The 25969-nt window shown below is 39.1% G+C and overlaps 1 protein-coding gene across 2 annotated transcripts; it reads left to right on the plus strand.

Annotated features, from left to right (window-relative positions):
* Positions 1-1743: 1743 nt before the first annotated feature.
* On the plus strand, positions 1744-25582 carry SPICE1 (spindle and centriole associated protein 1). Of its 2 annotated transcripts, XM_057384406.1 has the most exons (17): positions 1744-1898; positions 2561-2608; positions 3653-3799; positions 8618-8720; positions 9454-9575; positions 11105-11190; positions 11483-11625; positions 11854-11994; positions 12744-13009; positions 15522-15653; positions 16306-16453; positions 17974-18096; positions 20119-20504; positions 21812-21983; positions 23328-23415; positions 23754-23841; positions 24640-25582. In XM_057384406.1, exons 1-17 carry the CDS (start codon positions 1809-1811, stop codon positions 24691-24693), a joined length of 2337 nt encoding a protein of 778 aa, XP_057240389.1. In that variant the 5' UTR covers positions 1744-1808; the 3' UTR covers positions 24694-25582. The 2 variants fall into 2 exon arrangements, with proteins under 2 accessions (XP_057240389.1, XP_057240390.1); XM_057384407.1 differs by lacking the exons at positions 8618-8720; positions 9454-9575 and having other exon boundaries at positions 23733-23841.
* Positions 25583-25969: the final 387 nt, after the last annotated feature.

Raw genomic sequence — 25969 nt, forward strand, 5'->3', positions numbered from 1 at the left:
CCCTAAATCATACTAACTTAGAAAGGGAAAGAGTGTAAATATATAACAAACCAAATTGTTTGGAAACCTGATGATTTAAAATTACTGTTTGTATATGTAGTTTCTGTCTTATATAAGCTCCTCTGTGAGTTAATAGATGCTGTAGATGCTCAGCTGGCTTCTGCAGAGATAATGCCACGTTTTCAGACACTGCTGAAAATGCAGTGTGAAGAATAACAAGAAGTGAAATGTAGACAAGCTTTAAGGATGTTTGATAGAACCTGCTCCCACTCTTCTTATAGGTGGCCAAAGTGTTTGTAACTATGTTGCTTGAATGTAAAGTGTCTCCTGCTTGAATTATATTTGCTTGTATTAGGTATATAACATTTATATTTKATTTTAATTAATAATGGCAGAAAGGATTAAGAGGTTTCACATTAAATGATGTAATGATGCAATTATGCCTTTATTACTTTTTTCTTCAGTAGGCCTTGTTCTTCAAGACAATTTAAAGCCATGTTAGGAGAGAATTCCARATGTACCTTTGATTTATACTTTTGGCTTCCAAATATTCAGACCAACAGAGATTAATGAATTGCCCCACATGGACTCCTCTTCCCATAGGTTGAATTCTGATGATCACTTTCAGGTGAATGTGGTACCTATGTTGAGTAGGTAGAAACTGAAGTCCAGGTGCAACCTCCACATTCATCAGAGGAAAATGCTAAGAGTATTTCTCTGGTGCTTTTTTTTTSCCCTTGTGATTTCAATCTTCTCTTTGTATCACATGCAAAGCAATTCCTTCCCTCAATCCATGAACCACTATCATCTGCACCTTCCCATGAATCTTGTTGCAGTGATGCTGGTAAAGCCAGAATTACATCAGTCTGGACCTTAAGAAGCAGGAAATCTTGGTGAAAGGGAAAAACTTTTTAATGAAAAGTTGATAAACCCTATGCCTTCACTTTCCAGCTCTCACAGACAAAAYATTATGCTCACATTTTAAGACAAAATGTTAACTGTAACTCTTTGGGGTAATTACAGCACATCTTCATCTGTGTGGCAGGGAAGGGGAGGATCTGTGGCACATCCTGGGGTAAATCTATAGGGAATATATTGCCCCCACGTGAAAGCTGAATGACTCGTTTCAAAACCACCAGTTGCTTTATGGAAACAGCAATTCCTTGTGGGTAGGGAGGTACACCCTTCCTCGGCGGCACAGCTAAACGAGATGTTTGTTAAATTCAAACAAGGGGCACTCTTTAATTTTGTACCTTAATTTCATCGTCTGTGTGACATTCTGCTCCGAACCGCCCATAACAGCACCTGAAATACATTTTCGCTCGAGGAAATAAATATCCAAGTCTTCCTCAGAGGGACACTGAGAAACGTCGTGGGAGGGTATTTGCAGCGAGGAGAGATAATAGTGAAATGAGYGAGTAGAAAAATTAAGGCGAGGAGRGAWKCAAGACAAGCAATAATAATARGAGYARCTCATGTGGAGTTAGCAAAAGCAGCCAAGGTTCAGCTCTGCTTGAAGGAGGCGGTGTGAGGGTGTCCTCTGCAGCCCTGAGGGAGGGCGGGGATAGAGGCGGCTCCCTCAGAAAAAAACCCGAGAGAAGCGGGAATGGTGGGGATCGGTTCTGCCCTCCCCTAGGGCGGGGTGACGAGAAGGAGGAAGAAGAGGAGGAGGAGGCGGGCGGAGAAGGAGGAAGAGGAGGTGGGAGAGGAGGCGGGCGAAGGTGCCGCGCTCCGCCTCTCCCCTCAGAGCGGGCCGGGTGAAACCCCTCCCGCCCGCGGCGCCGCTCCCGCCCCTTCCCGCGGCCGCGATGTCGCTGCTCCGGGGGCCGCGGCCCCGCACCGCCGCCAGGAAGGGCCCCAGGAAGGGGACAGCAGCGGCGGCCAAGCGGGACTGGGATGTAAGTGCTCCCRCTCCGGGCTGCCGGGCGGCCGTAGCTGGGGAAAGGGCCCGGGAGCCTCCGTGCTTGCGGCTGGGGGAGCCGTCCCTTTCCTTAAGGGCTGCCCGGAGGACATGCCCGGCTGGCGTGAGGGCTCGGGCCGGCGGGCACTCCGTGTGGGGACACGGCTCCTTTGGCTTCCTTGGCCCTGCTGGAGGCCAGACCTCCTGCATCTCCTGGGGCAACAGCGCGCCCAGCCCTGGTGGCGGTGTCGTTTTTGGTGGCGGTGTGTTTTTTTGGTGCCCCTGTCGTTTTTTGGTGCCCCTGTCGTTTTTTGGTGGCCCTGTCGTTTTTTGGTGGCCCTGTCGTTTTTTGGTGGCCCTGTCGTTTTTTGGTGGCCCTGTCGTTTTTTGGTGCCACTGTCGTTTTTTGGTGCCACTGTCGTTTTTGGTGCCACTGTCGTTTTTGGTGCCACTGTCGTTTTTGGTGGCTGCCTCGCTGAGGGTGCAACGCTCTGCAGCGCCGTGAAAACTGCACAGCAGTATAGGGTTAGGCTAATCATACTGCAGTTTAAAAGTTGTTTGGGGTTTTCTTTAAAAATAAAACTTTTTTTTTTTTTTTTTTAAAAAAAAGCCAGTAGATTTTGGCCTCAGTTATGACTTTTGACATGTTCCTGTTCGCAGAATACCGTCCATGACCTGACAGTGCACCGTGCAACTCCTGAGGATATTGTAAGTTTAATAGCAATCACTGCTCTGTCCCTGTGGCAAGGGCATAGAGGTGGTTGTCTGACATAAAAAGTGCTTACCATCCTTACAGGGATATTTTCTGCCAATGTTTAATCTCCTTTTTAAGCTTCAGAACATGTTGATCTATAGTGCTAGTTTCTTGTTTAAGATACAGAGCATTCCCAGGTCAGGCAAGTTGGTATTTTTCAGTTTTCTATTCCCACTGGGAAAATGTAGTTTTTATTTCAATAAACTCCATGCTATCATAAAAAACAGAAAACCATAAATACATGAAAGCACAGTGGATTAGTTGAAGGCCTCATCTCTGCTRGAAGGACTGAAAAATATGCTTAATCTGAGGAACCCCTCTAATTCTGAAAATACTTAATTTTTATTGAAGCAATTTAATACRAATTCTTCATACTGAGTGATCTGTTAATTGCTAAGTATGTGAAATCCTTTTACATTTCCTTGGAGCACTGAGTGCCAGGATGGAACATGCAGTATGAGCTATTGTTATAAGCTTTGACAGGTTTGTCAGGACAGATRGTAATGATAGCAGAGAGAGGCTTGATTCTCCAAGTGTTTGGCTTGATAGCTTCTAGACACTTTAACAAGCACCTCACACAATTTATTTAATTTGTATTTAATTTTTTATATATATCTAATTGTTAGAAGAAGAGAAACACTATGTCTGGTGACTGACAGTGTTAAATCAGGAAAAGGCATTATGTCTTCTTATGCATGTTACAGGTGGTAATGTTTGGGTTTTGCCTCCCTTTACAGCTGATAAAACACTTGCTGAGTAAGGGGTGTAGGGCAGATGGAAACTGAGACTTTSTCCATTCACTTTTGGAGCTGATATGGCTGGTACTGATTGCATTTTACAGTTGTGGATGTTTGTGAGACTATCATTGGTACTGTCATGAAGTTAACAWAAATAATGTTCGATGCATGAATGATAAAATCAAGAAGAGCTTGTTAGCATTGCCCTGCAAACTTTGCTTAGGATTGATTTTTGGAATGGTTTCTTCTATGTTTTCATAGCTGCGTCGCCGTGAAATACACAAATCAAAAAACAAAGCACTGGCGCATCTGGAACTGCAAGAGAAAGCACTGAACAGAAAATGGAAGAAGCAAAAGCAACTGGATGTGGATTCCTTGGAGAAAAGGAAATTGGCTCTGATGCGTGAGGTGAGAGCTAAATTTGCACTTGCAGGTGATTTGCAGCAATATTGCAAAACTGCTCTTGTACATAGAGTAATATTTGCTCCCCTTGTTGGACAGCATTATTTCATGTGTGCATACACTCTATGTGCTGCATACATGCAGTGGTTGGAGTAGACAGTCTGACATACCAGCTCATACATATAATTGCACATTTGACCCATGTGGCCTGGCTATGCCCTCTGTAATTTCTGCAGGTCTCTCTTCATCTGAACAGGAAATGTTTGCAGGGTTAAACTGTTGTAAACGTAGGCATATTTTTTGTTTCTCATTGGCAGCTTGCTTTTTCTTTCTCATTTCTAGCATTTTCCTGTGATGAAGACATGCAGATTTCTCTTTCTGGGAGGGACATTTTTTATTTAAATGGAGAAAATGCAGAGTCAAAGGGGTTGAAAGAGTGGGGCAAAAAGTTGGTAAGGGAGAGCTTGCCTTGTGGGAAAAATGATACAACTAAGGTTGATCAGTTGTGGCTGACAAACTTGTCATCTGAGACCAAAAAGCTTGTTCTCTCTACATTCTAAAGCACTTTGAATGTGAATATATTGTTTAATTTATTTTTGAATATTGAACTAGTTGTAACCCTAAGCATAGTTAAGAGAGAGAGTGGCTTTCACTGATTAGTGGTAGTAGATCTTCTGTTTCACATGGCAGGTCACTCCCTGCCATATGTTATGAAAACTAATGTGAAAATTACCTTTCATACCCCTGTGCTGGAACAGACTGAGAATCGTTCTTGTTGCTAAAGAATTATGATGGACATGTTCACCCAGCTTAAAATAAACTATTAAAATGATCTGGTAATCCTGTGAATGTGCTGTGGATTAACCATCACAAACTCCTTTGTTTTTTGTCTTTTGTAATTTTTCAGAAGTCTGTTTCTGATCTCTGAGAACATTTAAGCATGGACAAACAGATGAAAATACTTAGAATTGGAGATCACAGCCTAGTTTTCTATTTGACCCCTGTTTGTCTGCAATCACAGTAGAATTTTTGTATTACAGACATTTTGTTAATCAAGCCTCAGACTTTGACTTTTGTTACTTTGGTACTTTTCTGCCAAGTGCATTTCAGCAGAGTATTCAAAAAACCCCTGTGGACCTTTAAACGAGTTTCCCTAATGTAACAGCAGCCTAGTTTTATTAATACTTTCCTGCAGAAATAAATTATGTGTTACAAAAGGTAGATTAGACCACTCTTAAGATTTGGCTGGGCTACCTGCTATGCAACTTCATTCTTTTGCAGATGTGAAACTCATGTTTAGGAAATAATCTTCTATATTTGTTGCTGTTTCTAATGCAAATGCACAAATCTCAATTCCTCCTGAGTGGCTTTCCCCTTCATATTTAAGAGATTACTTTATTCAGTATACTCTGTGTAGTCAACTTCTGAATCAGAGAAAGGAAGACAAAAGGAAATTAYGCCAGGCAAGATGAAACACATCTTGCTGTTGCAGTTTAAAATACTGGCATCGTCTTGTGTGTAGAAAAAAACAAAATAAGTAGAGTTACCATTTTCACCTCTCCCTAGCTTAAATCTTATTAATTGCCAGGTCCTGTTGTTCAGAGTAACTGTGGAGATTCTGTCTCCCAGTAGAGCACAACCACTGTCAATTGTTTCCGTGTCTGTGTTACCATGGTGATCTTTTTCCTTTATTTCTGTGAGTGTAACTTTCTAGGCCTATTGAGTCCTGCTCAACAGCAAAAAAACTCAGAGACAAAAGCTAAGAAGGTGTTGCTATTAGTGCTGTTTGTCTTGTGGCTGTGTGTTGAACAGAAAGACTTTACAAGAGAGTTAACAAAATGACCAAGCGAAATTTTAATATTTTGGGATTTGTCTGCCTGAAAATTTGAATGAAAAAATAATTGAAGTTCACCTCTGTATCTGGGGACTGTGAATGTGTAGGTACCACCCTGATTAGTCCTGTAACAGCTTATTTTTTAAATAATGTTAGTTTATTGTACCAAAGGGTAGCGGTGAATGGATTTTCTTAGTGGGGAGAGTTCAGGATGAGTGCAGTTGATTTGTCCTTGATAATCTGAAACAGAAGGGAAGGGGATTTTTAATGAAATTCATAGGTGAATCTAAACTGGGACAAAGTACATTGCTCAGTGAATTTKTCCAGAGAGTGTAAAAGGGCCTAGTGGAGTTACAAGATGATACCACTTTTTCTTCTCATCACGAGCAAATGTGAGTTAATCTGCCTTGGGAGCAATGCTTTAAAAATGTTCATAACATGTTCAGCAGGAGGGTAGAGCTTAGGAACCTGCTGATACCAAAAAAGATCTAGTGAGGAAGGTAAAAACAAAGTAATCAGGGTAATTTTTGTCTGATTATGCGCATCACTCTAATTTTAGTTGCCTTTGGGAAAGGAGTCATATAAACTCTTTTTCTTTCTTTCTRTATTTTTTTTCTTCTGCAGATCTGGTATAATAACTTTGCCTAAAAACCTGCATTGTTTTGATGGCTRAATGGAAAGACTAGATTTAGTTTGTATCAGATGTGAAAATTTAATAGTGGTCTGGAAAAGGAGATATGTGAAGTGATTGAAAGATGAATATTCATTTATTTGCTGAAGTGATTATGGGACATCTAATTTACTGTGTAATGCAAGCTCAAAAGATAAGAAAAMCATGGAAACTTTGTGTAGGGAAACTTTGTGACATAACAAATCATGTAGTAAACAGGGGGTTGAGGAAAAGCAAGTGAAATGCCATTGCCTAGAATTTTTTTTAATGAGGTTAAATGTAAGCCAGCAAATTTACCAATGGACACTGAAAGGAGCTCTGTAGAGATAACGCTATAGAGGGCTCTAAAATCTTTTCAAAACAGTCTGTTAGGATTCCTGGAGGAGCAAAAATTGTCACCAGTTTTCAAATTTTGAGTAGAAGGCTGTAATGATCCGATTATTAAGGATCTTAGAGACACCTCTGAYCGAATTAAGGTGCAAATGAAACCATATGCCTGTCAACAGGATGAGTTTTATTAGATAGTAAATATGAGAGAGAGAGAAAAAGGAATAAAATAGAAAAGAGATGGGAGGGGCAGAAGGAGAGTGACAGAGACAGAATAAGCAAAATGCCACCACCCCATGCATCCCAGCAATGTTGCATTGRCTTTCTCCAGCTGGTTTTCTTGGTGGTGATGGTTCTCCTGAAAGCACAGAATCCCATGGGTTAATACATGCTCAGGCCAGGTGACAGTGTCCAGGCATGTCCTCCCTTGGGAGGGGGCAGTCTCCTGCAGCAGACTCTGGAGCTGTTACATCATGTGCAACCTGTGGTGAAAGGTCTCTGGGGGTGCTTTTGGGGGGTTTTTGATGGATTATGACACCCCCTCAGCTGYTTCTCACGTGAATATCTYGTGGATATGACCTGTGGGGTTGGAGGTTCCCACAGCTGGTCCAGTTTGTGTAAGGGAGGAGGACTGTTCASTGCCTCTGACCAGAGGCCACACCTGAAACCTCCTCCCCTGTCCCCTGTTTCAGCAGAGGAGCTTTTGTAAACCTGSCTTCTGAGGGCTGTGGCCTCTCCCACCCCAAATCTAGCCAGACATGAATTTCTGCTGAGTTTGGCTCTCTTGTGTATGCCCTCCTTTCCCTCAGCCTTGTTTGTTTTCTCTCTGGGCTGAGATGAKTGATCAATAGCATCTTATCTTGGCAGCTGAACTTATAGTCCAAAGTCCCAGTCAGGTAACTTCAGGAARGCTTCTTTGGCTGTAGCTTCTTTATACATTTTTTGTTATAATGAGTAAAACTTTATATCARTGTTGGAGGCATGAACTGTTTCAGTCTCTGACAAGAGCATACACGAGCCTGACTGTTTGGGTGGATCTTCTAAAGCACTTGCAGTTTCTTTGGATCAATTTGATGAACCACAATGAAGCCAAGGTCACTTACATATCTCTTTTCAGGTATTTAAGAATGGCTACCTTCTCCCCAGGTTGCAGGATATAATGTCCCATTTCTAGCTTTGTGAGTGAAGCCAGGAATCCATGAGGTGTTTTACAAAGCCACATCTCCYGTCAGCTCTGTTTGGCTCATCCAGTGGATGCCTCTTGCTTTGCACTCTGAGAACTCCTTCCTTAGGAGGCACCTGTTCTGATGGACTTCAAATACTAGAGAGGCACTGTGGAGAGAGAATTTGAATACAGAAGCTGTATCTTCTGGAGATTCTCAAAATGTGGGATGGGATCTTCTGATGCCAGATGTAGTCAGCTGTGTTTACCTCTGCTAGAACTTCTGGTGGTGTGTGGCTTAAGTTTTAGGTAGGATTTTCAGAAACCCWTACTAAGTGAAACAAGTCTGCATGAATTGGTTTGAATCTAATCAAATGGTACAGGTTTTGGGTGTCAGATGTAGGTAAGAGTTCTRTGACTTAACAACATTGAGATCAAATGATTAGAGGATGCATCCTTTTTTTTCTTAATTGCTAAATATGTCTTTGTTTTGATGAGCATGTCATAAATACCCAGCTTCTTGTGTCAGGCTRGGAGGGGAAGAAGGGAGTGAGAGGATTTGCTCTAAAGAGAGTCAGTACTGATGGGGGCCCCTGAAGTAATAACTGTTTAATTTTTCAGAAAAACAACATGAAATTCTAGCTACACAGAATGAAGTATGTTTTTCTGATCTATCTTATTTAGTATCTAATTGCACAGTACCAACTTTGCAAATGTTGTCTTCTTGGCTGTTCTCTTAGTAACCATTTAGAACAACAATACCAGGAGAAAAAAAAAAAGAAAAAAATCAGTCTGCTCACTGTAAAGTTTGCTTATACACTRTACTTTCAGATTCTGTCTGATCAGTACCATTTGCACGATGCGTTGGAACGATCTGGTCAGGTTATGGCTGTGACAAAAGACTTGTTGGGGGCTGCTCCTCGCACAAGAACAGGTAGAACATCTCATCTCTCTGTGGTAGTACATTTAAGACTATCTCTTTGCTTTCCATGAATAGTCTTGCTTTCCAAAGTGCTCTTTTTAACTGCTTTCATCTCATCATCTAACATAGTATGRCTGATCCTGTTCATATTGGATGAAACACAGGTGAGAATATCACCTCCCATGGCAGGGGACAGTGAGGCTGGTTATTCCACTGTATTGGTCCACTGGAATGTCTCATCACATGCTCTGAAAAACCTCATGCTCACCATTTCACAGCCAAGCTGCTGGCCTGTGCAGAGCACCAGTTTGAGCTGCTGCAAAAGTGCTGATTCTCACTGCTGCATGGGCTGACTCTTTGCTCTTGGATACTGGTGAATTATCAGCAATTCCTGAATAAGGCTTTTCCTTYTCTTAATTTGGCTTGTGGATCCTGCTGGAAGGCAGGACTGGCTGTMTGCATATGAAACCTTAAACCCAGGGGATTTTCTCTGTAGGCTGCCAYCCTCTTTTGTTCCTAGTGACTGATCTTGCATGCTGCTTCCTTGTGGGAAGGACAAAAGCTGGRTATGTGGCCCAGTGTATTAAATTAACCCTATGGTTGGTGTTTGGTTGTTGTTGAAAGGGACATCCCTGTGACACTTTTTTTTCTGAAGTACAGGAGATTGATTTTCAGTMCAAAGTGCTGCAACAGAAGTACAGACAAAGCCCTCTGTGTTCTTCCCTGTGTTATCTAATTCCTCTAGGTTTCCCTAATGTAACAATGGCTCCTAACTGTGACCTAGAATCATCTCAAGGACCCATTGTACAAAAAGGTGATCTTCCCAGTCAGCTTTCCATCCTTAATGAAACTGTCATGGATTCCCAGGTAATATATGTTWTGTTCCATGCATGTTCTGTGGCTTTTTCATTTGCACAAAATAAGAATATTCAAAGATAAGAGTTTCCAAGCAGAACTAAACTGTTTTTTGTTGCTAACGTTCATAGAAGACAAGGTTAAACAAGGTGAGTTTGTTTAGTGAAACTCTGGGAATTGTGATTTTTTTGATTTCTTAACCTTCAGATGTGAGAAACATCSTCATGTCTTGTAGAAGCTCTCTCACATTAGCATACCCTCCCTTTTAAATTCTGGAATTCTCAGGAAGAGTACAACATAATTACAGTCTAAGAGAACAACTTTTGTATCACTTTACTTATTGCTACGTTTCATAACATGTCTCTGATTTACAAATTATGTCTGCTTATTTGGGGACATAACCAATTGTACACCAGTTCATTCCACAGCCTTGATTAGTCCTRCAGGTTTATACTTTGCATTGGTTTACAATTACTCATATTTGTTTAAAGAGTTTTAAAAGAGTTTGTTTAAAACTTCATTTAGATTGCTTTTGTGTTCTGTTTTCTTTTAATAACRCATTGTACCAGGAATGCTCACTGGGGTTTGAGAAACAGGCATATGATGTTCCCAGAAAACATCYCCCTGATGAGGACCAAACAGACTGTTGGGAGTAAAAATGATGGTGTCATATTCCCATGATTCTTTGCTCCTGTTTCCTAATATCTTGCAAAGAATATTTGTAATTTGAATTGTGGCACATCTATGTTAGGTATTTTTGTGTGGCATCTGTTTTTCAGGTTTTTTTTAACATGAAGAGTTAACTGCAGCATCTTTGTAAGCTGTGTCACTGGGTACATATTGCTGGATAGGCTGAAATTTTAAAAAGAAACATGTACTGATTGTCTGCCAAACTTCTGTGAAATTCTTATGTGCCTATGAAAACCACAGTTAGACACTATCTAGTGAATCCTATACAGAAGCTCAGAAACCTGGTACTTTGAGGAGCCCTAATTCCAAATTTGGTTGCTGAGGTTTTGCTATAAATGWAGTGCATAGGATTGTATTTTGTTCTGGTTGTGTTTTACTCGCAGAATATAAATGCAATTTTGTGGGTCTCATTATGAAGTTGTTTACCTTGTAATCTCAAATGACTGAAATTTTATAAATGCTATGATTTAAGTTGCTTTTCCATATTTTGCTTGCTGTGTCTCTGAATCTATTTTGGTGCAGACTTTACAGCTTTTATTTTATCCTCTATTTTGCATGGCTTTTCTTATTTAATATAAGTAATACAAAGAAAAATATTAGATATTGAATTAGTCACTTGCTCTGTTATTTTCAGAGACACTTGTTCAGAATCAGTATTTCTTAGGTACCAATGTCCTCCAAAACTTCCCACAAAGGTGTGCCATTTGGGGTTTTTTTTTTCTATGTGTTATTTCTATTTTTGTTTTGGATGGGGAGATTAAAACGATTTTTTTTTCTTGAAATGATTCCATAAAAYTGGTCTCTAACTTCTTCTGAAGTCCTTTTTGTTTTCTTTGTWTTCTCTTGAAAAGGCTCTTAATGAAGATGAAGAGGAAGCAATATCAGAAGATGAACACCATAACATTTTGGGTTTCAAATCCAGCATCAATTCTGACATGTCAGTACAAATACATCCCTTCAGGTTTCTACCTGCTTTGCACTGGAAATAGGTGGAGTTAAAAGGGTGCTGAATGGGTATAATTAAGTTAGTTCTTCTTTTTCCCTTTGACCTCCTTTCCTGATCTCAGAATTCCAGGAAAAGCCTTATTGTAACATTGAAACTGGGAATGGAAGTGACCAGGGAACTCACCTGAGCAGTTGTGGATAATTTTAGAAGCTCTGTTTAGACAGATAATCTCAAAAATGCCATTGTCCTGTTAGAGTTCACTGTAATGCTTGTTTTGATGTAGGCTACTTCGGTTGCTGAGAGAAGAAAATTCCTTGGTGAATCCTCAGCTGTGGGTTGATAAGGATGTGAGAAAAACCACCACATCACGGGAATCAAATGTGCCTTTGACTCCAGTGACTGTTTCYCCTTCATTGGATCAGTCAGGTGGGATTTGCTAAATCACAGCAAGATTGTTGGGCTGTTGTAGGATTCTGTCTGGAGTTCCTTTTCTAGGTGGGGTTGAGAGACAGAAATGTATGCTTATTTGGCTCAGATGAATTTCCAGACTAAAAATCCAGCTCTTAYCATAAAATACTCTAACATGTTACTATAAGGAACATGCCTGAAATATTTCATGTGTGCATTTTTTGTTTTGTTTTATGTTTAAATCAGCCCTCAATGCAACCTCTGTAATCAAGAGAACCCGTTCAAGACTTCAGAATGAAGATGAAGAAGAGTCTGTTGAYTCCACTGACCCTGTGAGAAAAGTGCTGAATCCAAACTCAAGGAAACAGAAGCAAATTTCAGCAAAGAGTTTAGTACTTTTAAAAATAATATACCCTTTGTCCATAGTCCTTAATGTCATGCGAAAGTTTAGGTTGGAAGGGATCTTTGGAAATCATTGCAAGGCTAATACCAAAACCTGACGAGGGCAGCCTTGAGGCTTGAGCATGTCTTARGATGGATGTTCCACAGCTCCTTGTCTAATGTATTTCCCCTGTGTTCTGTATATTCATGGGCAAAGCCAAGTCCATAGGAGTCTGGGAACTGTAAATATGGCCCTTTGATGCTGCCATTACCTTGCTGGCCATGGAGTTCTCTCCCCTGCAGGGCTTTCCTAGTTCTGATACAGTTCCCAATATATTTCAGTCCCTGGATCCTGCACACATTTGTATGAGGGGACTGACATCAGATACAAGCCATGACATGGAAGGTTTGTTGTAAGAGAGTTGTTTACTGAACAAGAGAAAGCAGCTGATATTTTTCATTAGCAAACTGTTCCATGCTTTTAACTGAGGAGGAGAATAGTAAAAACAGGTGTATCCAAGATAAAAGCACCAAACAGTCACACTTAAGAAGTACTATTGTGGCATCAAAAATGTAGTTTTTGAGGATCTGAAAATAACTGGAATGACTCAGGACATTCTTTGATGGTCCATTTCATCTTATGGCAAGAGGGCATTTCCTTTGATTTACTTCAGTAACAATGCAATTTCATTGGTAGTGCCTAGATTTCTATACAAATTGAAATTCCAATGACACCTTTTTTTATTCCCCCTCAGTGAAAAGGAARCAAGCTACACAGAACTCTGCAAGACAGAAGAGAGATGATTCTCCAGCTAATTTAATCGAGACTGACCTTCAGAGGAACAACAAATCCAGCCTAGAAGTTCTCAACCACATGATCCATGAAGTGGAGTGTGAACTGGAGGAATATGAGCGATGTACAGGCCGTGAAGTTCAGARAAAAGAGAGAAGTGGAGGCCTGTCTGGGTTTACACTGTCACTGGTGAATGCTCTCTGTCGTTTGATGCGCTACCTCAAAGAGGTGAGAGACCTAAACCTGCTCCTGGAAAGTGAATGAAATAAAGTTGTCAACTTTATACTGTATAATTGTGAACAGATGTGCACTTAGGACTTTTCTGGATTCCAGTTATTTTACATTGACCTCTGATAGTCATTGCTGATTATTTCCTTTGCATGCAATTAGAAGTTAAAATTTTTAGTTTCTTGGGAACTGGTTTGTTAAAAAATTGGTATCCCTAGTGAAAAAAATAGAGGAGTGGACTGCAGTGAAAGTCTCTCAGTGTCTAATAGCAGAAAATAGCAATTGAAGTAATTTTAAATTTGTTACTTAAATATGTTCAGACTTGTATCAGGATATTAACCACAGCTTTCTTTATAAATTGTTTTTCTTCCTTTGCTTCCCAAAGGTGATGCTATTGTCATTGGGSCAGTGGACCCAAATCCCCTATTTTCCTTGAGGGATTCCTTAGCCCTCTTTTTCTATCCATAACAGCTCTCTGTATTTAATCTATATGAAAGAAATTACTTAATTAAATCCTGCCTTGGAAGGAAACAGTAAATAATCAATGAGGGAAATGGAACTACCATCAGAAGATGGAGTTCAGCTGAGAAAGTCTTATGTTTTAAAAGAAGTTAATAATACTTGCTCTTTGTTAAAATTGTAATACCAAAGCAGGGAATTAAATAGGATTCTTCTGCAGTTATAAGGAAGGATCTTAGAATCTCAGTAGAATGTTTTCTGTTTATTAGGAATACATKTAATAACATCAATTTAATAGCATCAAATTCATATGACAAATATAATTGCAGTTATACTCTTACTTAGGTTGTCTTTGTTTTCTACAGAAATGAGTTATTCCTGAGCTTCAAACTTCTTCCAGAGCTACTCCCTTCATTTTTCTTGTGCTGCCATTCCATCCTTCCAGAAGTTGATTATTGCTTGCAGAATTGTCTGCAACACTCATGAATTTACTACCTAAATTCTTAGGTATTTACTACCTAAATTCTGAAGAAATCACTTGAGCTGCATAATGTGGTTAATTGTATTCAGGCTTGCTTGAGATAATAGACACTGCATTCATAATCTAAAATTACTTTTCTCCTTTTCAGGGAGGTTTAATTACAACTAGAACTTGAGAATTTGCTGGGAAGAAGCACAGCTTGTCTTGAGTATTTCCTAAAACCTGGTTCCTGTGATGCCAGACATAAATCAAGCACTTGTGTGCACCATCTGTCKTGCCTAACCAGCAGAGTTAGCAGAATTCCAATGCCTGAATTATAACTGGCAGTAACTTTTAAGAACATGACTTTGCAGGGGATATTTTAAAATCTTCTGATTTTAGTTAAACAGTCAGTCTTCATAAGGTTTTACAGTTTTTAGAGAGAATTGCCTTTCTCTTCTTCCAGTTTTGCTGCAGAAAAGCAGAAGGCTTGCAATAAAGGATGTTGCTTAATTTATTCTCAAAATTGTATCTAAAAAGTAGGAAGAGAAATTTTAAATTCAGAAATCTTTCATGGAAATGTTTTTATTAAGTGATTAAAATAACAACACTTATAAGAAGGGAATAGTGAATACAGAAGAGTCTAGAGAAAAGSAGAAAAAGAAAGGTAGGAATGGATGTTAACCCTGAAATTTTTCCCCATGCATAAATATAAGACAAGGCTTCTTGGAAGCTTTTCCTCCAAGCCTAGGTCAGTGCTGTGTAGGATTAGTAGGTACAGTATGATCTAAGGCATCAGTAGCTTCATCACTGCTGTCAGTGTACAAGTGCTTATTTTATGCTGTCTTTGGTTTCTGAAAAGAGAGAACTATGTACAGGGTTTGGGTTTTTTTTTCCCATTTTCTGAGCCATCCTGCTTCACTTGGATCAATACAAAACCCTTATTCTCTCTAGCTGAAAGAGAAACAGAAAATTTATCTCTCATATACTTAAGGGAGGTGAATCTGCCTATATTTGTGTCCAGTGGCAGTATCTGTGAGTTAGTCTCAAAAAGTATTTATTCCTTCCATTTTATGTGGATGCAGAGCTATTTTGTCATAATGAAACCCTCTAGAACTTCTTTTCTCTGATGGAAAATGTTAGAAAGCAAGTACTTTCTCCTTTACTTAGTCAAATTTGTCTTCAWTAATGAATTAGGGAAACCAAAGAATAGACACAAGTAGCATGGGATACTGACAGCCATCAGCATGCTTGGAATTACTTGGTTCCTCCTTAAAGATTCAGTGACTTAAGAAATTGTATCAGTGCAGAGAGACAATGTTTGTAGTTATATCCTGTKAAAGTTGTAAAGGCAGAAGAACAAGATGTCTAGGATTCTGAATTTACAGTGTCCTGGAGTAACAAAGAGAAAACAGTGAGCTCTCTGACAGTTCTCAAGCCCAGACAATTGGATTTTGTCATGAAAGTAATTAAGTCAATTTAGCATTCGTGGGAAGAGCTGTTACATTATGGTGTCATAATGGCTCATTCCTGTTTTCAAATATGAGTCTGTATTGGTTTATAGAAGGTTTTTCCTTTTTTCTCCCTCTTTAGACTGAAATGCAGCTGCATGAGAAAGAGGTGATGAGGCAGCAGCAAGAGGAGATGTTGAATGAACACAGAGAGCTGATTGATGCTCTGACTGCAGAAGTACTTCAAGTAAGGGAAGAAAACATTGCTATGCAGGTACTGAACCACCCCTTGCTCCTTACCCATCAAAATTATGTGTTAGAATTCTGAGTTCTGTTGCAAATATGGGCTGAGGGGCATTGTCTCATATTCTGAGAGATTTTAACAACATGAGATTTTTAACAATAAGCAGAAAGAAAATTATAAAACTGAGTGAGGAGCCTGAGAATTATAGTAGCAGGTATCAGTATGGAATGTTTGAAAAATCATTTGTTTATCTCTATTTAACTTCAAAGCCAGAGAAAGTGCTGGTTCTGTGAAACTGAGCTTTATTTTATCCATCTAAAAGTTTAAGTGTCATCCTTCATACTTTTRTACTGTTAAGACTACTGGAGCAATGAGTACATGTAATACTATATTTTCCTTTCTATAGTTTGCAGTGGAGGTAGATTTCATCAATGGTTACATTTGGGAATGGAGCAATTAAGAAACCTCAGAAAGGAAGTGATGTCATGAGTAAGAAAAGGGAAAACAACTTATAAATRAGAAACAGTAATATTTAATCCYTASTGAAMATCTWMAKAMTMMYRYRKKAKTMTKWAGAAGTCAAATTTCTTCTCAGGACTGCTTGTAGTACATAATTTTCCAAATTATGTTGCTAGAATACAAATTTCYGAATTCTATGTATCTTTCTTTTTTCCTCTTTTAGAAGAAGCTTCAGCAATACATGACAGTAACAGATGAAAAGCTGATGTGTCTCACACAAGCATTGGAAGGCCTCCCCTTGGTAGAAYCTGAAAGAGAACAAAGTCCAAAACATTTGGGAATTGCTAGTAAAGGTCCAGCAAACAGCCAAGGTGTGTACATGAACGCGTGAAGGATGAAAGAAGAGATGTGGCTAGTTTATCCCTGTAGTGGAGAATTTGGTATTTAATGGATGTCTGTTTGCATGAGTGTTAATGTCACATTTATAAATTCACGTGCTATGGGTTCTGCTGCTAGTACAAACAAAAGAGGAGCGTAGCCTTCCCCCATTAAAATGGCTCTCAAAGTCAGTTTTATTCTGTCCTAAAAAAAAACCCCAGAAACCCAAAGAGATCAAACAGGAATCAGGATCTCAGCTTCCTGTTGCCGAGCAGCCTGACAGTCTGAGATTGGTTATTCCATAAAACACTGGAGGTCGCTGCTGATCAAAACAGCAGCTGCTGAGGCCCGAAGCAGTCAGAGAGATCTGTTACTTGGTGAGTGTGATTTTTTTGAGAGGGGAGTGACCACTCGGGTGATGTGATATCCAAACTAAGCAAACATGATTCACCTTGGTCTTATAACCTTCATTCACCACTGAGCTTTCTCCCAGCTGTCTTTTCTGGTTGGTTGTTGAAATGCATTGCTTTTAYTCTCAAGGTCAGTACCTTCTTGTGAATCCTAAGAGTTTTTTGGAGTTATTTGTATTACGTAGTTACATGTTGGTTTTGTGAGTCTTTATAGTCAAAAATTTTCTTCCTGGAAGAATTTTTTTCTGGGGAAGAAGCCATATACCAGATCCCTTTTTTTTTATGATTGACTCAGGCTTTGTAAAAGCAAACAAAAAGAAATCACCTCCAAAATATAAAACAATCAGAAAAGCACCCCTCAAAAAAAACTCAATCAAACCCCCAWATCTTCACATTCAGCAATTCTACAGGACTAGAATTTTCAAATCTTTTTTCCTTTCTTTAATTTAATATAGAATAACTTCTTTTTTTTTTTTTTACTGAAGAGATGTCTCATTTAAATTTAATCGTAACAAGATTACGATTGCAAAGCAAAGAGCAGCAAAAAAGCCTTGAATTGTTTTCTATCTCACCACTGTTGTCATCAAATCTATAATATGGGGCATTAGAAMAAATGCATAAGTCTCATTTTCTCAAGAAGATGTCACCAAATGCAGCTCAAACACCTATTCAAGTTACATACAAGTAAGTCTTGTGCATGAGGTACAGACTGCATACCACTGTCCTGAAATTTTGAGGCTATGTGTAGGAGTTCTTCTTGCTCTTATGGCCAGTAAAGATTTAGAATATGCTTTAATGAAGAATTCTGTACCTGGGGATCAGAGGAAAGTTAGGAGTGTGTGTAGAACATCCTCTAGTTTGTCTTTTTAGATACCTGAATATGTGTTGTAGAAAAAAAAATCTTAGTAACATTGCTGTTTGACCAATTTTTGTTCCTTTTTTGTTGTTATTGTGTTATTGTTGGTATTGTTGTTTATCCCTGCTTTGTCTTTTTCTTTTGAAAAACCTGACTTGACCTATTCTGAGCCCTGGACTGATGTAGGCAGTAGGGAAAATATGCTGAAATGTGCTCAGGAAGATCTACCTTTTCATGTTTCCTCCAGGGCCAGGTGCCTCAGGTGATATGAGATCTGGTAGAAGCTTTCCAGCTCATGTCTTCCAGCCAGCTGTGCTGTTGTCACCACCACAGCAGAAGAGCAGTCARGAATTGCCTTCCCTCCAAAATGGTGAGATCTCTCTGATTGCAGTAGACTTAGGGAGTCTGTGTTGTGTGTTACTGTTTCAGTCTCAAACTCCCTCAGAAGATGTATTTTCTATGGAAAATTTTTAATATGCATGCATAGACATATTGGCCCTATAGCTGGAATATCATACTGCAGCACCCAGATATAAATTTCTTTTCATACTATGCCTATTGCYAGACAGCCTGTGCACTGTTTTCCTTCTCCTGTCAGCAGTCCAGTCAGTGTCTGTCTGGACTGACATTTTAATTTTGTACCCAATTATCAYATCTGTGCAATTGCTGAAACTCTTCCTTGATTACCTACAGAACATTTCAGGTTTCCATCTGCTGACTGTGTAATCCAGCCTCCATCACCTTTAATGGTGGGACCACTGAAGTTTGGAACTTCTGTTTCTGCAATYCATATTGCAGACACACCAGRATATCTGTAGGMTGTGTGTTCCTGCTTTGAGCCAATCTTCCCAGCAAAGGGATTTTTGGAAGCTGTGGGAGCCAGGTTCCTATTAGGTTTCATTTAATACACAGGAAATGATTGAGGAAATTTTGGGTGAAATTACATGGTGGTAGAAAACCAGGTAGCTCAGTCTTGTGTCAGCATCCATAGGCTCCAGGAGTTTCATATATTGGTAGCTCAGCTCTGGTTGATGGGAGGAAGAAAGTTCATTAGGATGATTAGGGAAGGTATTTCTCTTTTAGACTCACTGAAATGAGCAGAAGGGACACCCTTTGTGATTCTAAAACTGAGCTGTTTCCTTCTGCAGCTGTCATTGTAACCACATGCATTCCACTGAACATGCCAGGACCCTGGATAACACCCTGGTTGAGAGGCAGATAATCACATCTGTGGCCAGCTTGATGGTGGCTGACTGGAAGGAGGCTGCAGGAGTGGATTTTGGGGTTTTCCTCCTATTTCCTCCCTTTTGGCTGTGTTGTTTTGTAAGCTTTTTCCAAGTCAGAAAAATAGCCTTTTGATTTTTACTGAGTTGGCTGGGCAATTGGAAGTTTATATTTAATTCAGCCACTTGGTGGGCTACTGTGCTGTGAGGAGATACATTAGAAATCTGTAGGAAGTTAACTAAAGGTCTTGTTCTACAAAGAGCAATGTCTGGTTTCAGTCCCATTGAGAACTGTGAGATGTCTTCTGTCATTTGAAACAACAAAACAGAAGTGTATTCTGAGACTTCTCTAAAATACATTGTTACTCTCATAAGACTGATGCTAAATGGCTCAACAAMTGTTAAACTTAATGTTTCTTTATGCTCAATGTTTCATAAAACACACTTGAGTGTAAATTTTTAAGTGTTCATCTGTGCTCAAGAGGCAAAAACTAAAGCTTGTGAAGGAATGGGTTTGGTGTATGAAGCACAGAAAATCTGGTTGTGATCACAAATTTAACTTGGATTTAGCAAGTGGCAGCTGCCAGTGCTGTAACTTTAGTCATCTCTCTGTGGTGTGTTATCTCTTTGCTGATGATAACCACAAAAAAATACCTAACTACTTTTGTTGGCCACAATGCTTCCTCTTTAGGGGCTAAGTAGTTAGTTTATTATCATCCAAAAGTCTTGTGTTTTTTTTGTTTTAGTATCCTAAAAGTTTTGTTAATAACCCAATATAAATGTCAGAACTGAAACAAAAACTTAGTTTGTTAGGTAAGGTAACTGAATTTTTCAAAATAGAGGACTAACTTAGAAGTAGTTAATCTGAGAAATTCAAAACAATTTCTCTTCTTAGTGAYTTGTCTCACAATCTCTAATTGTCATCTAATTGTCTCTAAGTCATTTAAATATAAGACTGTTTGCAATAGGAAATTCTAACCTGGTGAGTTCTTACAGCAGGATATTGCATGGAGTGGTTTCGATCAGTAACAAAACACCATTCAGACCAGATGTTACAATTCAAATTCCTGCTTGATTATTAGTAACCTGATGCAGTAAAGTCACTCTTGGTTTCCTCAGTGAGGATCACGTGTCATTGTCCTTACTGTTYYTTTTTTTCTTGTTTGTAGTGTTTACAGCCATTTCCCAGTCTACTGAAAGAGAGCCATGCAAGGAAAGGAGCTTACCTTCCTCCCTGAGGACACAGAGCAGAACTGAGGAAAACTGTCCCATCTCTAGAAGGCAACCAATTCCTCCTGCAGACAAWGATTTGGAGAGTTCCCACAAGAAAATCAATCTGTCCTGCCCAAGTGAYACTGGAAAAAACAGCACAGTTGAAGAGTTACTCCAAAATGATGATCTGCTGGGACAGATAGCTGAGCTCACACGGCAGAACGCTCTAATTAAAGCTCAACTGAGCAAATTCAGAGGTGTGTCTGTAGACAAAAGTGATTGTCTACATCAGCAAGAATCCATACAAAATTCAGATCCTAGTGCAGACTCTTCWCAAGGGCAGGTGAGAATTTAACAGAAAAGGAAGGATCTCCTTTCTGGTGGTCTGCTTTCCTGTAGTTTACTGGTGCTTTTGTGTCTTTCTGGTTGTTGGTTACTGTTTTCATTTGTTTGCTTGGGGACTTGTGGGGTTTTTTTAAATTACTATTCCATAAGCAGATCAGCAGTAGTTTCTCATACTGGGTCTATATTGTATGTGGGTTCTGGAAAGTGTGCARTGTATTTATTTATAAGTTTAGGATAAGATTATGCTGCAAAAAGAAGCTTGCTCAGTGCAATGTGATCAGRTGTAGCTCTTGTAGTTTGGATAATATTAGTGAAACCACTGCACCAACCCACAGGTTCTTGTCATCCTTATTTAAAGCCATGTCATACATGTCTTTTACTATTGTGACTCAAAAGCATATGAGATTAAAGTCAGTGCAGGTACATCTTTTACAAATCCTTGATCATAGTGTATGTGCTTGTTGTGTTTGTCTTGTCAGTCCAACTCTGTGCAAATCCCAAAGATTTTGGGAAAGAGAGACCTTGAAGGCTTCAGTTTACATGGAAAATCTTTAACTGTAAATAAGCAGTCATTCTGTGGCATCCCAGTGAGTGAAGTTAACATCACAAAAACATTGCTGCCCTTGCTACTGTCTTGCTATTATGTGTTCCATCACACTGACTGACTGTTCAGTGACGGATTCTAAAGTTTTTAAATTTCCTCATTTAAATTGTAGGCTGAAAGCATTACCACTTTTCACATTGTGTTATGTTGTGTAGTATTTAGTCATTTGGTTCTACAAAGTGATGCAAACTCTCAGTAAGTGTTGTTTTGTGGAAGCATTTACTGAGAAGGAGGGGAAGAGGTCAAAGTGGATCAAAAAAAACCTGGCTTAAAGATGTGTTCTGGGACACTTCTGCTAGAAACCTGCTTTTGCTGCCCCACACTCTCCTGCATATATGTCTCTCTGACTAAGTATATTCTTAATTGTATTTAATTGCTGGATGTTTGGTGGTTTGTTTGGGGGTTTGTTTTGGTTTATTTGAGATTTTTTTTTTTCTAATATTATATGGACAATAGCTGTATTTTTTCCTGCTTGAAGGAAGACCAGTATAAAATATTGTAATGCTTAATCAGTTAAGGACTTAGATACAGGACAGTAAAAGGGACAAAACCAGATTTTTCACAGGAAGTGGTTTTTAATTATATTCACTTTCATTTTGAAAACTGAATGTATAGAAGTGCTTGCATTACATTGTATGCCCTTATTGAGAGTGCAATTTGTAAATTTTCCTTTGGAAGTAATTATCCCATTATCCAATTAGAGTCATCTCATGGTATCAAGGAGCTTGGAGGAGAGAATAGCAGAGCTGAATCGCCAGAGTACAGAAGCACGGGATAAACTGTTGCAATTGATAGATCAGCAGAAATCTGCTGCTGCTGACATGGTCCCTCCAAAGCTCTCTCCTGTTCCAGCCCCATCCCTGAATTACACTGGTAAGTACCCAGCTACAGGAGAAACAAAAACTAGTAAGACAATGTTCTTCTCTTTTTGAGAGTCCTTATYTTACTGGATCAGTGGTTGTGGTCAGCAGTGCACTTGGTGTTGGTACAAACACTCCTTGCTTCAGAGAGCTAAAAACCTACCAGCTAAACCTCTCCTGAAGTTGGCTTCTTAGTGTAATGAGTTTGCCTCAAGTACTGTGCTTCATGTTGAATCTGTTCTTTGCTTTGTTCTTGTCTGAAGAASAGGTGCTGCATTTGGACATTAGTAGGAACTTCTTCCCAGAAAGGGTTGTCAAACATGGGAATGGACTGTCCAGGGCCATGGTGGAGTCACCATCCCTGGAGGTGTTTAAGGAAAGGATGATGGACAGTGCCTTGGTCTGTTTGATAAGGTGGTGTTCAGAGGTTGGACTCYATGATCTCAGATGGCTTTTTCAACTTAATTGATTCTGTGATAGTCCCTGGTGGGCAGCACTAGATTTTTCATCAGTCCTCTGCCATGCAGAATCTTTGAAAAAGAATGTAGCTTCTGAAAATCGTGGCAGAGTGGTTGTCCTATTTTCAACCACATTTTAGTTTTTGGTCTTTTGCGTACTCTTCCCATCACACTGTCTTGCTTAATTCTTGCCAGTGCTAATCAAAAAGAATAACTGGAGCTTCCAGTCATGTAAAGAGCTGAATTAGCTAAGGGAATATTCTTGCTGATTCAAGATTCATGGATTAGCTGTCATATATAACTATAAAAAAATTACTTTCCAGGAGGTCAGGGCTGCTTTATCTTTTCATGGAGTCATTGTCATTAYGAGCAGAACTGCATATGACCACATACTCATACTCTGTCTGCCCCACCTGTGCTTTCTCCTTGTGAAACCACAGATAATGTATAAAGGAGGAAGGATTAAGAGAGAGGAAGGAGGGAGAGGAGAGACCAGTTTGTGTGTATTTGCATGCAGTGACTCATGGGTTGGGTCATAATACTTTCAGTGCTTCTTTGGCTGTTGTAATGTAAACTCAGCATAGTAAGTAAAATCTTAAAGCAACCAAGTAGAGAGATCAGAAGTCTCTAAGCCTCTAATTGCCAAAAAACACAGAAAATTCAACTGTGGAAGAATCATTCTATATACATTTATATAGTCTGTAGTTGCTCTGAATATCTTCTCCCCACATCAGTCATTTTCAAAAATTGGGTGTGTGAGGTTGATGTTTAATTGGATGTTTTATTTCTGTGCAATTGGGAAGAGGTTGCGATGCCTCTGTGAAAAGGGATAAAACAAAATGAATGTTATGCAATGTTGCTGTGTTCTCATCAGAATCAAGCAATTATTTATTGCCTAGAAAATGCAAGGAGAGCAGTTGAAGTGCCTGTTCCTATGGCAGTGGCTGTGGACAGCTCCAAGGATGCCAGTGTGACTGGTATGAGAAGGTAAAAGCTCACCCTTTATTTCATTTTTGTAGTATCTTAATTACCCATGCAGCAGAAATTAAACACAATAGAAAAATTGCCATGTGTTTTTTGTTTTTGTTTTTTTTTTGCTTTGTGGATTTCCCCTGACTTTCTCGCATTCACTGTGGAAGTGGGACAAAGGTCTAATAATTTTTTCACAATTTCCTTTGTATTTAAAATATCTGAAATCTGGCACAAGACAGATGACATGTTGTTGAACACTGCTGATGAGGGGTCCTAACTCAGGATCAGAGATCCTGCTCTTCCTGAGTCACTTCCATTTTTCACTTTTTCAGTTCTATTTTGAATATCCCCAGGCTTGTAGGAGACCCCAGCAAACCTTGTTCACCTTTAAGTGCCACATCAGAAAGTGCCAAATCAACTTCTGTCAGCCAAAGACCAAAGGTAAGAACTGAAAAATCTTCAACCAGAAAATTTGATTATGTTGTCATAAAAGCAAAAAGATCATCRTAAGATTGATGAAGGGAAGGGAGCTCTGTCTTATTTTTAATATACCAAGGCTATAATGAATTGATTCATGGCAGTTTGGATTATAGATAATTGGTAAGAAGATACCTGAGATCTAGTGACATTCATTATTTTCTGCCACATAGTTGTTATTTACAAGTGAATAATTCTCTTTTGCTGTGGCATCTCTGTGTGTTAGAACTGGAAACCTTTGGAATTATTTCCCTGGTGGCTCTGGAGAATCCCAAGCCATCACTATGATGTACTGGTAGGGCCACAGTCAAGAGACAAGCAAATTCTTAATCTAGCTGTTCACAAGTTAGTGGCTGAAGGATGAATAAATCCAAATATAAAGAAAAATCCCCAGTCAGATTTCTGACTCCTGATGTGCAAAGAAAGGGATGGCCTGCAGTGAGATGCTTTCACCAGGAACTCTGCAGTGGTAAGGTCTGATGAACCACGAGCTGTTTATTGGCTTAAAAGTAGCCATGAGGACATTATTAATAACATATTTCTAAATATGTGTCTAAAATAACCTAGATTAGGAGTGATAAAGAGTTAGGGTCCAGGACTCCTTATCCTGACAGCAAACTTACACATCCCCAGAAGGGAAATTTGAAATTATTAAGGTTGGTGTGGCTTCCTCTGTGGTGCCAATGGCAGACCACAGTCCTAACACACAAGTCTGGGGGAAATTTACTGTATATGAATCTCAACTGTTTTCTTCTTTTACAGGTAGAAAAGCAAAATGAAGAAGGATGGTTTGCATTGTCGATGCACGTTATGTAAAGGAAGCTGAGCTCAAGTCATGTATTTTAAAAGTATTTTTTTATGAACCACAATTAAATCACAGTCTCCCTCTCCAGATGTACAGTTTAACTCTGCTTTCATGTCAGTTCCTTAGCATGGAAAGGTCCATGTGCTTATTGTATTTGTGCCCTGCAGAGCACTCTAGGGATTCCTGTGAATGAGGTTCTGAGCTGGCCACACTGCTGTKATCTTACACCTTTTCACCAAAGGAATCTTTCATGAGGCTGTAAATTTAGGCTGCTGGAGCTTTACAAGTGAGCACCTGATACCTCTGTTAGGTACACTGAAGACAGGAGGTTTTAGAAATGACCTGTGAAACTTTTCTAGAGCATTTATTTGCACAAGATACAGGAATAAAAAAAAAGTCAGGAAGAGCTGAGATGAGGGAAGGTACCTGCATTGAAAAGGAASCTGGAGATTAGGAAGCCAGTCTGTTTCTGGTGGATAAGGATTTGCATTAGAATTTGTTCCTTCTGTGGTTAACTTTGCTCCCAAAAGTTGTGTTTTCTGTGCAGTTAACATGTGAGAGATTGCATCTGGACTYGAGGATTGCTTTTGAAAAATCTCATTTAATATTTTTGTAGTAAATATAAAATGACTATTTGAAKTTGAAATCAGAACCTTTATTTGCTGTGTACTAAAGTATGTACTCTTTGATATGATAGAAAACATGTATTAAGCTGGTTTTTTTTCTGTGTGTTTATATAATATTCTAATGACTATGGTTTTATACTGKTTTTTTACTTTTTAAAGAACACATTATTTTATTGGTAATAATTAACAATAAAATATAGGACAGTGAGGAAATGTTTTGGTATGTTTCTTATCTTGTAGTAAACCTRGCCAAAAACAYTTATRTTGGAGATCTAGAAAAYGAAATTAAKTTGCAAGTCTGAGAAAGAAAATAGMTGCAAGTATGAAAAATAGATTTTTGGTGAAGATGTCTTTATTTTTTTTAACTGTGAAATTTCTTCTTAAAGATGGTGGAGCCAGTCTGTTCAATTTTAGGAGAATGAAGAAAATTGCTTCTCTCTTTTTATTTTTCTGTTTTGTTTTGGGTTTTTTTTTTGTAATGGAAGTGTTCTTCTTAACACCTAGATTTAGAAAATGTAAAAACTGTGGGATTCAGAAGGGGATCTGTTCAAATATGCATTGATGCTTCCATAGTTTATTTTTCCACTGTTAACTTTGGGAAGTGAAGAAGATTTATATTTTCGTATTTTTTGAAATAACAGTTAAAATTGCTTGGAARAAA

This window comes from Malurus melanocephalus, unplaced genomic scaffold, assembly GCF_030028575.1.
Source record: "Malurus melanocephalus ecotype Western Australia unplaced genomic scaffold, MMel_1.1 scaffold_707, whole genome shotgun sequence".
Lineage (NCBI taxonomy): Eukaryota > Metazoa > Chordata > Aves > Passeriformes > Maluridae > Malurus > Malurus melanocephalus.